Source organism: Aethalodelphis obliquidens, unplaced genomic scaffold, assembly GCF_003676395.1.
Source record: "Aethalodelphis obliquidens isolate GAN/ISIS:26980383/991018 unplaced genomic scaffold, ASM367639v1 scaffold73, whole genome shotgun sequence".
Taxonomy (NCBI): Eukaryota; Metazoa; Chordata; class Mammalia; order Artiodactyla; family Delphinidae; genus Aethalodelphis; species Aethalodelphis obliquidens.
Window position 1 is genome coordinate 4,567,046 of NW_020838017.1, and position 15,946 is coordinate 4,582,991.

A 15,946-nucleotide genomic window follows, 5' to 3' on the forward strand; every position below is an offset into this window, starting at 1 on the left:
CACACTTAAAATACAGATCGGAATTCTTCCAGCATCCTGTGACATCCTGAAGGAGTTACATCTGTCCACTTCTTCAACCTCAACTCACGTCATTCTCCTCCTCCACGCTCCCTTCCGCCTCAGGCCTTCTACGTGCTGTCCCTGCGCCCATAACAACTCTTCCCTCTCCACTTTCTCTCCTAATTAACTCACGCATCCTCTAGACACCAGGTACCAGACCAATCAGGCCTCCCTTTCATAGGACTTGCTGTATTCTGATCTTTCACATCTGCCGTGTAGCACGTGTCAGTCCCTAATTGTGTATCTGTCTAATTATCTGATTGTCTCTCATGATGGCAAAAGCTCTATGGGGCAGGGATCACATGAGTCTTGTGCAACGTTTTCTCTCTAGAGCTAAGCCTGGCAGTTGGCACATAGTAGGCACTCACATGTTTGCTAAGAAAGGATTAGTCCCAGGGTCACGGGCTGCTGTCGGTATATTCCTGAATGTGTTTAATGATTAGGATAAGACTCATACTCCCTCCTCCGCCCGTAGCATGTAGCAGCGCTGGCAGGATGGCATGACTCTCACTCCCACAAGCAGATGCGTTTCTTGCCTGAGGAGACCTGCTGAAGTTGAGCAAGTGGCTTTCCAACCCACGTTTAGAAAATCTGGGCAGCAAGTAAAAGCAGAGCATCCAACACACTCTTCAGAGTCCTTCATAAAGAACCAGAGCCTGAAAGCTAAACCGTGTCTACCATGGTTCACAGCCTAAGAGTTCAAGCTATTCCACCACCTCGGATGAGCCTCTGTATTAGAAAACAACACAGGATACACTAATGTATACCCGGATGACCGCCTGCTGGCTGGACGACTGTTGCTTCCTGAAACTCTTCTGAAAACAAAAGGTATATCCCAAGAGGACAACCCTCTGAGCACAATATTCATTATATACAAACAATTGCTCTATATGCAGACACAGGCAAGATGCCAAGGAATTCCAGTAATATTATCACAAATAGTAACAGCCCTCGATACCGGCAAATACAAAGCCCCGTTCCCTGCAGAGCGTAGACTCTATTAAAGACATTCTCTTACTGCTTTTTACCAAATTTCTACGCTAAACGACTGAGATCAAGTATTGGGCAGCCAACTCCAAAGAGAAAGAAACCGAGGCCCAGAGTTCAAAATGGCTTTCAAAGAGACGGCTGACAGAAAACAAAACCAGACGCCGAGAGCTGACTTTTCCATCCACGTAGCTCCTTGTCCAGACCAGTGAACTCTCAGAGGCGGACAAGGGTGTTGGGGCTGGAGGTGGAATGCTGACCCCCAGGAATAGGCCCCCCAGTAGGGACCCAAGCTTGGCTCCCACCTCCCACTGCACTTCTCTGAAGGCTAGAATCAACCAGTGTTATTAACAACAGATTCCTTATTATTCAGCCATAAAAAGGAACGAAACTGGGTCATCTGTAGAGACGTGGGTGGACCTAGAGACTGTCATACAGAGCGAAGGAAGTCAGAAAGAGAGAAACAGGGGCTTCCCTGGTGGCGCAGTGGTTAAGAATCCGCCTGCCAATGCAGGGGACACGGGTTCAAGCCCTGGTCCAGGAAGATCCCACATGCCGCGGAGCAACTAAGCCCGTGCACTACAACTACTGAAGCACCGGCGCATAGAGCCCGTGCTCCGTGACAAGAGAAGCCACTGCAATGAGAAGCCCGCGCACCGCAATGAAGAGTAGCCCCTGCTCGCTGCAACTAGAGAAAGCCCGCGCACAGCGACGAAGACCCAACGCAGCCATAAATTAATTAATTAATTTTTAAAAAAGAAAGAGAATGCTAAATATTGTATATTAACCCATATATGTGGAATCTAGAAAAATGGTACAGATGATCTTATTTGCAAAGCGGAAATAGAGACACAGACGTAGAGAACAAACATAGGGACACCAAGGGGTAAAGGGGTGTGTGTGGGATGAACTGGGAGACTGGGAGTGACATATATACACTATTGATACTATGTATGAAATAGATAACTAATGAGAACCTACTGTATAGCACAGGGAACTCTACTCAGTGCTCTGTGGTGACCTAAATGGGAAGGAACTCCAAAGAAGAGGGGGTATGTGTATACGGATAGCTGATTCACTTTGCTGTACAGCAGAAACTAACACATTGTAAAGCAACTATACTCCAATAAAAATTAATTTAAAAAAACAAACAAAGATTCCTGGGCCCACACTCACTAGGTCAGGACTGGTAATGTGAAATTAACAAGTACTCCAGGGCATCCCCAACCGGAAAACATCATCCTCAAGGCCCAGGTGCAACCACATGGGAGAAGACCAACGGCTGAAGGGCGCAGGTGAGGGACTCCTGGGAGTACGGCAGTGACCTGGGTGTTTCCGGCCTGGCCTCCCAGGGGACACATTCCAGAAGAGGGAAAGGCTAAGTCCCTGGAGACGCTCTGAGCAACCTGAAACACAAGGCAGCCCAGCCACCCTGGAATAGGCAACCCTCCTTGGTGGGCTGGAACAGAGCCCAGAAACAGCCAGAACCACACTAATGCCTGGAGAATAACTGAGCAGTGAGTCAGGCCCACAATATCGGGACTGGGAGAGGTAAGAAGGTAGAGTTGGGACAGGATATTTAGGACAGGAGACCCAGCAGGAGCAGACGTCCCAATAATGCATTTTCATTAATAATGATGATAGCACCACCTGGTTTGCTGAGCAGGACACAAAGCTCTCTGCTTCCATCATCGCACTCTTCCACTCACTTAGTACAGAATGATCAGACACCTGCTCCTGGGGCAAGCAATGCTCAGCCCAGGGGGCAGAGTGATCTCAGCAGACGCTTCCGTTCCACAGAGAGCTCTGCGCACTCGCATTATCCGCCTCAAGCACCTGCCGAGTCTCTTCATTTTTCTGCCTCAAGGTTTTTTCAAGGCAGAGCTCAATCCCTTAGCCTGAAAGGGTGGGAGAGTTAACCTCTGCTGGGGGCAATCCTTAGCCAGCGGAACACGGAGGAGAGCGTGTGGATAAACACTGTGACCCCCAACTTTCAGAGGGATACGTCTGAGGACTTTCTGAGAATCACAATGTAATACTGTTATGTAATTACTTTTTTCCCCACTACATCATGAACATGCGCCCATGTAAGTAAAGACTCCCACAAAATGTGGTTTTAAATATCTATCACGCAGATTGGCATTTCTTAAGTGGGTGGTGGTATGCCCGCTAGGGAGCATTTAGGCAATTGAGGGTTATTTGTGATGGGCACAGACGTTGGGTTGCCCCTGACATGCATGGGGAAGCCCCACACAACAAAGAATTGTTCCACCCCTGCAGAACTTCCAAATGTCCTCTGGGAATGTGAGAGTCACAGGCACTTGCTCTCAGCACAATCTGAACTAGAAAACGAGGACGGCTAGTGGATGAAATAGAAGTATCTAGAGTACTCAAGTATGGAGAAGGGGATTGGACTGGACTGTCTCAAGTGTTTCACCCAGAGCCACTATCCTATGATTCCACCATATATAGGAATCCAGCCACGTGACTTTCTATCTAGTTCTCTCAGAGGTGTCAATTATCCATTATATTCCTATCTCCTTCCATGATCAGATAATTGAAAAATTTACATTCTAAATCTCAGCTGGGTTACCCACTTCAAATCCTACACCTAGACAGCTATTACCCTTAAGTACAAACCAAGGAAACTACAATGGATGTACTTAAAAATATTTTTCAACAATTGTTACTACAGAAATATCTACAGATATAAATCGTTGAACTAACCAAAATATCAAATAATTTGGAATTAGTTAAATCAATGATGGTATATCCATAGAATAGAATATTTCCAGCCATGAATATTTTAGAAAATTTTATGACGTTGAAAAATACAGTATTAAGTGGGACAAAAAAGTTACACAGAAATATGTCTCTAAGATTTCACATATATGAAGCAAACTGATATATATATTTCATATATATACATATGTATAAATTACATCAAAAATGTTTTATCTAGCATTGATAAAGGAAAAAATAGAGGGGGGTGGTGGGAGCTGTGTGTGTCATTATATAGGGTGTGTGTGTGTGTGTGTGTGTGTGTGTGATAATACATTACAGAACCACTGCCTCATTGGGAAGATGAAGAGTAACCTGAAAAACAGCCTATGGCCTCAGGAACACGGCACACGTAAACAGCTATAGTCAAAGTTCTAAATTAGATTTAAGTTTAAACACACACTGTCTCCTATAATCATTATTGAAATTTCTCTCTTAAATCTATTCCAAATTAGGCCAAGAAGCTTTCCAAGATATTGAGATGTTAAGGACGAAGTTTTTCGTTCCATCTCCTAGAAATATCATTTCTAACACAGGGCTATAATGACACCGAAGTTTGTAAAACAAGTCTCTTATAGAAAATTGTATGTTAAAGTATTTGTTATAGAAAATCAAATTTGTTCACCTTAGTTATAAATGAACTCAGCAGCCTTGTGATAATTAAACCATTACTCTATTAGCTTCTGTATAAAGACTGTATCGTCAGAATGCATTCTAGTGTAGCTTTATACTCTGGGCCTGCTTTAAATAGACAGTACTTCTAACAGATTCAAACCCTAATGAATCAGGAAGTCCCTTTCACACACCATTCTTTTTTATGCCCACATTAAAACAATAGCAACGACATAAAAACATATACTGCAGTGGTAACAGAGGTTATATATGAGTGGTACAATTACAAGAAATTTTTATTTGCTTGGAATTTACTGTATTTTCCAATAAAACCATGTTTCACTTATTTTATTATTTTTTTTAATGAAAGAATGAGTTTCCCTTTTATCTTTATGCTAAACATTGTCCAGCGAACGAGCTAACATTTTATCAAGTGATCAAGGGCAGACTCCTTCAGAAAAAAAGAAAAGAAGAAGGAGAACAGGGCTTCGTTCCCAGAATAATCAAGGGTGGGCTCTTTTTCAATCAACAGTTTAAGGATTTGGTGTGGGACTTTTTTTGTGCTCTACAGCAGGGAGGATGAATTATTTTTATCTGTGACTGCAAGAGCTTGTATTATTAAGCTAAAGTCTTCCTGTGTCTAATCCTTTAAACATCCAGAGTGTGGAGCGTTTTCAGTGTTAGAGCCAGAGGGGGCTTTAGAAATCATCTGACCCAAACTTGTGTTTGGGGAGGGGACTTAGGGATTTCAGTGACGTGACCAAGGTCACCTGATAGACATGAGGTAAGACCCTGCATTTCTTTTTTTTTTGTTTGTAATTCATTTTATTGAAGTACAGTTGATTTACAATGTTGTGTTAATTTCTCCTCTACAGCAAAGTGATTCAGTTATATATATGCATCCTTTTTCATATTCTTTTCCATTATGGTTTATCACAGGATATTGAATATAGTTCCCTGTGCTATACAGTAGGACCTTGTCGTTTAGCCATCCTATATGTAATTGTTTGCATCTGCTAATCCCAAACTCCCAATCCGTTCCTCCCCCCCACCAACCTCCCCTTTGGCAACCACAAGTCTGTTCTCTATGTCTGTGCGTCTGTTTCTGTTTCGTAGATAGGTTCATTTGTGTCATATTTTAGATTCCACATATACGTGGTATCATATGGTATTTAAGACCCTGCATTTCTTAAATTGAATGTGTTTTCCATTCCACCAGCTTGCTTCTGCACCCATGGGGGTGAAGGCAGGATGGGGGGACGAGAAGAGCCCTCACTGTACGGCTGTCTTCCTATGCAGTATAAGCAAAGAAAGCTATTTTTAGAACCCACTCATTGCCCAACTGCATACCAGGGACTCTCAAAATATTGTCAAGACAAACTCATGTTTTTATCTCTACTATACCCCTACCCCCCATTTAACAAATCCTAAAAGCACACTAACAAGAAGAACACGCTGACAGCACGCGGAGCTCCTGCTCTGGTACAGTCCAAGAAGGCAGATCTTAAGCTCTTTATTATTAAAACTCTCTGGCTGCTCATTCCCTTACTCATTCTTTCTCTTTTTAGCAGAGCCCATTTAGACTCTGCCTACTTCTCAAAAAACATTTGAACAAGAAACAAGCAGCTATTAAAACACACACAAGTTGTCTATCTCAAAAACAAAAGATGAAAGGATTTATCCCCCATGGAAAAGCTGCTGGCAACAAAAACTTCCTCTTTCCATAAAGCAACAAAGCTTTTTCTTTTATCTGGAATGTTACAAAAATAGTCAAAGCCATCAAAGGCCATTATCCTTGCTAATACCCCAATCTTCAACCCCCTCTAACTGGGGACTTCCGGATGAAGAGGCTAATGAACTCTAATTCACAAATGTAACCACCAACTTAATTAGTAGCAACACATTGCTACAGGATAGCTCCTGTTTATACAGGCGAGGTCTTTAACGACACTCAAAGGCTTAATGCTGTCATAAATCTTAATACAGTATTTTAAACACAAGGGAGTTAATCACTCTCAAAAGTAAATTTACTTAGCTGGGTAAGAAATCCCCAACTCCATTGTATTCTCTTACATTCATAAATTCCCCTTTGTCATATCTGAGCCGTTTACAGAATTGGCACTGGCGTTAGCCATAAAAATCAATCAAACTGAACTGACTGCTCTAAACAGACGGATGGTGCTTATCTTGGTTCTATTACAAGGGAACTGAGGGCTTAACCAAATCACAGCCTCACTGGGGGTCAAACTAGAAAATGAGAGGGTTGTATTTAATGATTACTAAGGCTTCATTCTGGCTCTAACTAAATGCAGTTCTATACTTTTCCGTGTTTTGAAAAGCTCCAGGTACGCGGCAGCATGCCAGAGAAGGGTAATATGCAGCCTCACCACTCAGATGCACTGAGAATCCAAATTAAAATGTAAACACATCCGGATATATGTATATGTATATGTATATGTATAGCTGATTCACTTTGGTATAAAGCAGAAACTAACACACCATTGTAAAGCAATTATACTCCAATAAATCTGTTAAAAAAAATGTAAACACATCATCTTGGAGAAAGAGGCATTAAGGTATTATCAGCCATCACCTTATTAGGGCTTAGCTCCAGGCAGCTAGAGTCCTAAGGATGAGCAGTTGCTGGGAAGAAAAGGATGGAAGCAGGCATTTTAAATCAAATGCCTACAGGAGCCAGGCAAAAGCATAAATTAATAAAGAGATCTGGGTAGGAGCTGTGAAAAAATGGAGAGCTGCTTCTCAACTCCAGCTATCTGCTGCCTTGTAGGAATGTACGTCCTGGGTTATCCCATTTTCAGATTTTTCAAAACAATGTAAAAAAGCCATAAAGACCCTAATATTTAAACACTGAATCAAAATATTTTTACAACAGTCTACCAGTCAAATATACCTCCACACTAGATACACGTGCAGGACACTGAGTTTGAGATCTCTGATGTGGGGCACTATACTGCCAAGGAATATAATAGAAACATGAGGGGAGCTGGTAAATAGAAGGAAGGGTGCAAAGAAACAGAGCAGAGTGGGCTACATCAGTATCTGAGGTTGGCTCTGTTGAGGGAATTCAGAAGAGCAAGCAAACTTGGAGGTAGGAAGAGATTAAGACAGTGAGTCTAAACCTTCTGGGGGATCATGGGTAGCATAGGAAATTCTGATAAATGCTTTAGAGACGTTTACCTGGAAAAATAAACATATGTAGTAGGCAGAATAATGTGGTCCACGAAGATGTCTATGTGCTCATTCCTTGTCCCCCTCCCCTTGTTACCTTACATGACAAAAGGGATTCTGCTGATGTGATGAAGCTAAGGACCTTGAGATGGAGAGATTATAGTAGGCTATCTGAGTGGACCCAATCTAATCAGTTGAATCCTTAAAATCAGAACAATTTTCCTGCCCTTGGTTGTAAGAAAAGGACAAACCTGACCCCATATTGAATCTGTTCCTTTAGCTCTAACCCTGTGCTCTGCTGCCTGTGCTTAGTCATGTTGGCTCTGCACTTTTGTAAAAATAAAAAAATGTTGCCCATAGCCTGAAATATTCATGGTAGCTCATTCTCAAGGCTCTGACCTTTAAAGGTTTAACACTTTTCCATTCATACAGAGATTAAAAGTTGCAGAACAGAGAATAACCTTTGTCTTGTTGGAGGTTCATGGGAACACTGTGATCAGACCTATGTGGACAGCTGCAAGAGCAAAGGATTCCGGCACCAAGAAGTGTACAGCAACCAGCCACATCTTCTCCCCTTTTAGTACAAAAGAAGCCTGAATTCTAACTCAACGAAGATGGTTCCCTCAGTCTGCTGGCTTTCCGAATAAAGTCACTCTTCCTTGCCCCAAAACCTCATTCTCGATTTACCGGCCTCTCATGAGACAAGCAGTAGGAGCCTGGACTCGGTAATGGTCAGAAAGACACATATGGAAGAATGCTAAGAGAGATACAACATTGCTAGCTTTGAAAATGGAGGAAAAGACCATAAGGAAGCAATGTACGCAGCACCGGGAAACTGGAAAAGACAAGGAAATATATCCATTCTCCCCTCGAACCTCCAGAAAGGAACGTAGGCCTGCTGACACCTTTATTTTACCCCAGAGAGACCCATGTTGGTCATCTATCCTACAGAAGTATAAGATTATAAATTTGTGTTGTTTTAAGTCACAGGTTTGTGGTCATTTGTTACAGTAGCAACGGAAAACCAATATAGTATACAGACACTCAAACTTTGGAAAAACCATTCATAGACCTCCCTAAAGCGCATTTAGACACACAGATAAACGTCCCGTGCCCTAGGAAGAGCTCAACAACATGCTCTCTGAGCTGAAGCTATGAAACTATTTCTCTTTGGCACACGTGAGAAGATCAATACCACCCCACGACACAAGCAGCTCCAAAACCTCACTTCTACAAGGATGGATTCATTCTCTGAACTACCCTTTTGAGTCCCACCCGAACCACATGTGACCCCTTGACAGCTCCTTGCTGTAGAAAGATCTTTCCTTCCTTTCTCAAAGTGCTCATTATGATAAGAACATGCTCCTCCCCAGCCCTCTTCCCCAAGAAGGTGGCATTTTACACCTGCTAAGATTTAGCCTGGCTTCTTCCCTCACTTTGAGCCAGACTTAGGTCTGGAGTGTTCTATTACAGTCCTCATGTCTCTATCGAGATCTTATTGGACACAATATGCCTGCACCTGGCCGTTTGCTGGCTTTAAAATGGAAGAGCAATGTTATCAGGAATGTGAGCTACCTGACTCAAAGTTGTTTTTAGCCTCAGCTCTCATTTCACCAGTTCATCAAATTTCACAATCCCTGTAATATTTAGAGTTTTCTTTTTAAGTTGCATTAGAGTGATCCTAGGTGACGCCACCATGGCTGTGACAAAAAAAAAACACTGTAGTTTAAAGGTTACCATCCTGATCTAAATACTCAACCTAATATACCAGACGTAACGGCCTCACAACTCCTGATCTGCAACTTAACACCACACGCTGTGACTGTCAACTCTGGTGCACAGGCAATTCTGGAATGCTGCTGGCTCAGAAAGCTAGATCCTGTCAAAGTAGAACATGGAGGCTAGAAAGGAAAAAGAAGAAGAGAACAACAAGGTATTTGGGGTCCTATGGAGGTCTGCTAAAGTACAGAGGAAGACAGGCCAGATCTGTTTTGGAGAAGACAAGCCTGACTCAATGAGGAAGGCTGCCCAGTGACCATGTATTTGGTTCCTTCTCCTGACATGCAGAAGAGGTCTAGGAACAGCCTAAAATGTTACACAAACTTTTGTGTGTATGTGTATCTCTTTTTTTCTGAGGAAAAGTGCCGTAAATCTGAGAATCTGAATGAACTATAACTCCCCACCCCCAAGTGTAGGAGCTGCTGCTCTGTATGTTTCCTCATGAGGACTTTTCTAATTCGATACACTTAGCTCTCCCTAGTCATATGTGAATGATCCCCAGAGCAGAATCCTGTTAAATTTCTGACTTGCCCTCTGATAACAGTAATATTACCACTTACCTTCTCCACTGCAGATGGGAAATAGAGTGGTTTTAAGTTTACCAAACATCGAGCATCTTTGAGAAGGCAGATTGCTAATGTCATTTTCCCCTATCAGCCTCTGTGGAGTATCCAGCCCAAAGGGCACCATACATTTCATATGCAAGCATGAAGGATTTCGTCTTGTTTCTTGTGTGTGTGTTTTTTCTGTCTTTTTTATGATTTTGAAATATGCATGGGAATATAGTTGGCCTTTTTCTTGCTGAGAGATGCAGTCACCAGTCTGGTGGGGGAGACAGGGTCACTGCCTAAATTGATTCTAATCAACCTAAAACAGCTTTGCTATAGTAAGGCCTCCAATAGGAAGGTGAGTGTCCCGATTGGCAGAGAAATGACAGGGCTGAGTCTTACCCGCTCTGAGGTCAAGTAAGAATAAACAGACAAGAGATGGCAACCAGCGAGGAGGTGAGAAAAGGTTTTGAAGAATCCAACTGGATAATGGATCACCTTACTTTTGGGGTCTCCATCAACCCTTTGGGGCTCTGATTCTGAATTTAGTACGTTGAATATTTTAAAGCACAATTTCACTATATATAAAATAGATAACTAATTAGAACCTACTGTAGAGCACAGGGAATCTTCTCAATACTCTGTAATGTATATGGGAAAAGAAGCTAAAAAGGAGTGGATATATGTATATGTATAACTGGTTCACTTTGCTGTACAGCAGAAACTAACACAACATTGTAACTCAACTATACTCTGATAAAATTTTTTTTAAAAGCACAATTTCATAGCACAGCCAATCTTGTCTGTCGTCGTTGATTCATTTAGACTCTGCTGCCTTAGAAAAAATTTTGAAAAGTCATGCCCAGAAGCATAGCCCTCCCTTGCCACTGAGTGAGAGCTATGATTACACTGTACACAAGATCCTACAAAGACAGCTGACACAACTAGCAGTTGAATTCTTTCTTCTGTTTATTTCCAGAAGAGACTTTCCATAGACAGCTGCAAGGCCAGGCTCCCATCCGAATGCCATGCCAACCTTGCTTCGGACAGCCTCCCACCCACATTCTTGCCCTGGCCCAGGGCCATCTCTAGCAGGTTCGGGAGACCAGAGGGGTCAGCCCCAGGGCCACTTCAAGGCTTAGAGACACCACCTTGATCAGCACAGGAGCCACGGCTGCTATGCTGTAATCAGACATTTGTAGGTTCAAATTCTGGCTCAGGGGGCTTCCCTGGTGGCGCAGGGGTTGAGAGTCTGCCTGCCGATGCAGGGGACGCGGGTTCGTGCCCCGGTCCGGGAAGATCCCACATGCCGCGGAGCGGCTGCGCCCGTGAGCCATGGCCGCTGAGCCTGTGCATCCGGAGCCTGTGCTCCACAACGGGAGAGGCCACAGCAGTGAGAGGCCCACGTACCGCAAAAAAAAAAAAATTCTGGCTTAGCCTTTTTTACTTGTAGAATATCAGTCAAGTGCCTTGACGACTCAGCCTCAGGCTCCTTCTCCATAAAATGGGGCCAGGAGTACCCGCTTCGGGGAAGGGGTGAGGGCGAAATGACAGAATATGTGAAAAGCAATTGGCCTGACTTCTACACTGTCATCAGCAATTACCATTATCACAGAAGAAAACCCAGTCCTCTCTAGCGTGGAATGAAAGAGGACAAAATGAAATCAGGGTTTCTTTCTCTCAGGGCAGGAGAGTCTCCGCTCCTCTCTGAGCCTTAAGGCCGATAATCTTCAAACTGCAGGCAGAGAAAGTAGGTTATGTACATTTCTCTTAGACTCAATGATTCTCCCCCTTTAAGGAGCTTCTCTGACTTCAAGGGATGCCAGCGAAAGTCAGAAAGCCTTGCCTCTTGTGCAGGGGTAGCAAGCACAGGTGTTAGCGTTTCTGGGAAAGGAACCCAAGGCCCAGTGCAACTTCTGACAACAAAGGGCCCACCTTCGTTGAGCTCGCACGGTTTCTTGGCACCTGAAGGTGTGGTTTTGTGGACTCTCCTGAGCTGGCGTTCCTGTTCTCCCCCGACACTCTGACTGGCTGGGTACCACATGCTCTGTCTCCTGCAAGAAAAATAGGAAAAGTAGATGAACTGTCAGCAGCCATCAGTTCCACAGTGTCCTCCGGCGGGGTGTGGATCACAGGGCAGGGCAGCAGCCATGCAACACACACGCTACCAAGGGTTGTGGGGAAAGGGGGCCCGTGAGTGATCCGAAACTTAAAAAGCCTCTTTCTAACAGTCAGTTGCTGCAAGATTTCAGAATAAAGAAAAAATAATAACCTAAAATTTACAATTTATTTTTATATTAAAAATATGAGAGAAGGATATTTAATGAATAGATGTGCAAATACAATTTCTAGAATATTTACAGCATAAGCTTATTTTTGCACAAACATGTATGAATGCACACAAACACACACACACACAAATTGGCATCAAGTAAACCAAAATCTTAACACTGACTAACACTTAAGATGTTATTTTTTTTTCTTTTGAGTACTCATCTATATTTTTTTATACAATAATCAATCATACATTATTCCTATACTACGAAAGAACTTTAAGTTAATCTGAAAACCAAGGAACAAGTCATTTTTATAAAATCCAAATCCCAAGTATGCTTGGTACTCTCTCCTCCCCTCCCCTCCCCCCCCCAAACACACGCACACACACTCTCCTACACCTGTCATTGGCTACACTGAATCCAAAGAAATCACTATGTTGGTCCCATTATCCCATGATAAATTCCACTCATTAATTTACAAAAACTCCAGAAGCTAATTCTAGAGCGTATCATAAACACACCAAAGCTAAAATGAATCTGTATTCAATACAAGGACACACAAACCCAAAATGAAAGATTTTTATATGTTCAGCAGTTGAACCACTACAGTATTTGAACAATGCCAAAGCTCTGACAAATTTTCCGTAGGATAAAACAGCCCCTCTTTACCTGATAAATGAAATACTAAAACCAAATTCAGTGAGAAACTCAGAAAATCCAGATGGCTACTGTCAGGCAGTCAAAATATTCATGGGATACAGTGAACTTGGGTCTGACGGTGCAGTACACTGTGGTGACAATACAGACCAAGGTCCTCTCTTAGGGGTATGGGTGGAAGTCAGTACAAGTGCCAGTATGTCAGGTGTCTCAACATGTCAGAAATCATTTTTCTAAAATATTGTACTAGAATAATTTGGTGGGGCTATCTGCCAAGTAGCCATCACAAGATTCTAGAGCAAAATCACAGGAACGCCTTCCTATTAGAGGGTAAAATGGAAAGTGGGAGCAGAGCTGAGGAAAAGGAATGAATTAGAACTACCAAGATCCTTTCTTTAATTTTTCTAAGCCTCCAGCTTCAGGCAAGAAGACACACCACGTGAAAGGGTTCCATTAGTATCCAATACTTCCCTAGACATAGTAGTTGCTTGTGAAAAATTCTACAGCTATTCAAATACTGGCCAAGTTTCCCCAAACAATGGTTTTCAAGTGAGACAGCACTGCTTGCAAGTATACTAGGTATGTGACCTTAGGCAAATCACATCCATTATCTGGACCTCAGTTTCCTTGTCTGTAAAATGGAGATAATACTCCAAGTTCACAAGGTTGCTGAACAAGATGCTCTTTTACTACTTACCAACTGGAGGCACACAGTGGATGGGAGCTACTGATGATGATAATAGTCCTTCTACAAAAATTCCCTCAAAGCTCAGTATTCTGAAACCGGTGTTAAGGAAATCCTTGGAGACTTAACCCAAGTGAGTTCAGCAAAATCAAACTTGTTTTTGTGGTGGGATGCTTGTTTCAGGTTTCTATACTAATAATATTATTTTAAACATCGTATTCAGAAGCCACCCTACTTGTAGACCTAAAGAAACGGCCCTTCTCATTTCTAAACAATTTAAACCAGAAATTTCCATTCCTTTAAAACCTAACCCTTTTAAGAAAGAGTACTTTTTTTCCCCCAAAGACAGTGTTTTATCTAATCCTTTGAACCCACGGAGGTTGAGAAGGGTTACAGGCCACACACTGCTGGATTCCCATGGATTTTATAAACAAAAGCAAAAATAAATAAATGGCAATACGTCAAACTAAAAAGCTTTTGTACAGTAAAGAAAATGAACAACAAAATGAAAAGGCAGCCTACTGAATGGGAAAAGATATTTGCAAATCATGTAGCCAACTAGGGGCTAATATCCAAAATATACAAAGAACTCACACAACTCAATAACAAAAAGAAATCTGATTAAGAAATGGGCAGAGGACCTGAATAGACATTTTTCCAAGGAAGACATACAGATGGCCAACAGACACAGGAAAAGATGCTCAACATCACTAATCATCAGGGAAACGCAAATCAAAACCACAGTGACGTATCATCTCACACCTGCCAGAATGTCTTTTTGATAATAGCCAACAAATAAATGTTGGTGAGGATGCAGAGAAAAGAGGACCCTCAGGCACTGTTGGTGGGAATGTAATTGGTTCAGCCACTATGGAAAACAGTATGGAGTTTTCTCAAAAGATTAAAACTACCTTACGACCCAGTGATTCCACCTCTGGGTATTATTTATCCAGAGAAAATGAAAATAGTAATTTCAAAAGATACATGCACCCCTATGTTCACTGCAGCATTATTTACAATAGCCAAGATATGAAAGCAATCTAAGTGTCCATCGATAGAAGAAGGGATAAAAAGGATGGTATAAACACACACACACAAACACACTGAATATTACCCAGTCGTAAGAAAAGAATGAAATCTTGTCATTTGCAGCAACATGGATGGACCTAGAGGGCATTACACTAAGTGAAATAAGTCAGACAGAGAAGGACAAATACTGTATGATTTCACTTACATACGGAATCTAAACAACAAAACAAATGAACAAGCAAAACAAAACAGAAACAGACACATGGATACAGAGAAAAGCACTGACGATCGCCAGAAGACAGGTGGGTGGGAGATCGTGCAATATCGGTGAAGGGGATTCAAGAGGTATAAACTTCCAGTTATAAGTCACAGGTAAGTTATGTACAACATAGGGAATATATTCAACAATATTGTGGCAACTCTGTACGGTGACAGATGGTTAGTAGACATATCATGGTGATCAATGTGTTATACATACAAATGTTGAACCACTATGTTGTACACCTGAAACTAATACAACATAAAATGTCAACTATACTTCAATAAAAAAAGCAATCACTTACTACATACCAAGGATGTTGATAGTTAAGAGGGTTATATAAAAGTAAACAAGACATCCCTGCCCCAAAGAACTTTAAAATCTGTTTCTAACAAAAACTGAAGTGTGAGAGGGCAGACACTAACTTGCCTACTTCTGTGTTAATGTGCTTGTCAAATGGGCAGGTCCAAACTGACCAACGGAACAAGGGAAGTAGAAGCCAAGAACTTCTCCTCCAGGTCTGTCCTCCTGCCACCTGGTCAGGCATAGTCTGGATGGGGCACCTGTAAGAGGAGTCATCCTACATCTTTTCCTGCTCCCAACCATACTCTTCTACCCTTCAACCTTACCTCCTGCATGTCCCAAGCCCAACCTCAGTAAAGTGATTTGTGGGTTTTCTGCTTATATGCAGGAACAAACAAACTGATTAAGATCTGAGATATTTCATAAGAAAGATATTTCTCAGAAGAAAGATATTTCATACTAAAACAAATGTTACTTTGGTTATATTCTGATCCATGAGCAGAGGCTAGGATAGTATACATAACGACAAGAGCAAAGCTGTCTACGAATCAGGCTCAGAGGGTCAAAACCCCAGCTGAGTTAAGGAAAAAAACAGGTGTCCCTAAGTAGAAATGGTGAAATATGGTATTTTGTCCTTGTTGGGATTTTAGTGAGTTCAGCTGGCTCATAAAGAACTTGAGAGAATCTAGTTTCAATCCAATGGCATGTCCACTGCTTCAGGCCCTTCCAAGTTTTCCAATTTGTACAAATCCATGACCCAGAAGAACGAATTTTCCATCCT

The 15,946-nt window shown here is 42.1% G+C and overlaps 1 protein-coding gene across 15 annotated transcripts in view; it reads right to left on the reverse strand.

The window, feature by feature from the left end:
- FAM13C (family with sequence similarity 13 member C) overlaps positions 1 to 15,946 on the reverse strand; it is a 149,000-nt gene that overhangs the window by 60,811 nt on the left and 72,243 nt on the right. For all 15 annotated transcript variants that reach the window (XR_003429777.1, XR_003429776.1, XM_027091897.1 and 12 more), the window contains one exon: positions 11,892 to 12,010. Coding sequence is in view for 13 of the 15 variants with exons in the window: in XM_027091897.1 (XP_026947698.1) it covers positions 11,892 to 12,010 (119 nt within the window). In the remaining 2 variants the exon portion in view is untranslated. The remainder of the gene's footprint in view (positions 1 to 11,891; positions 12,011 to 15,946) is intronic.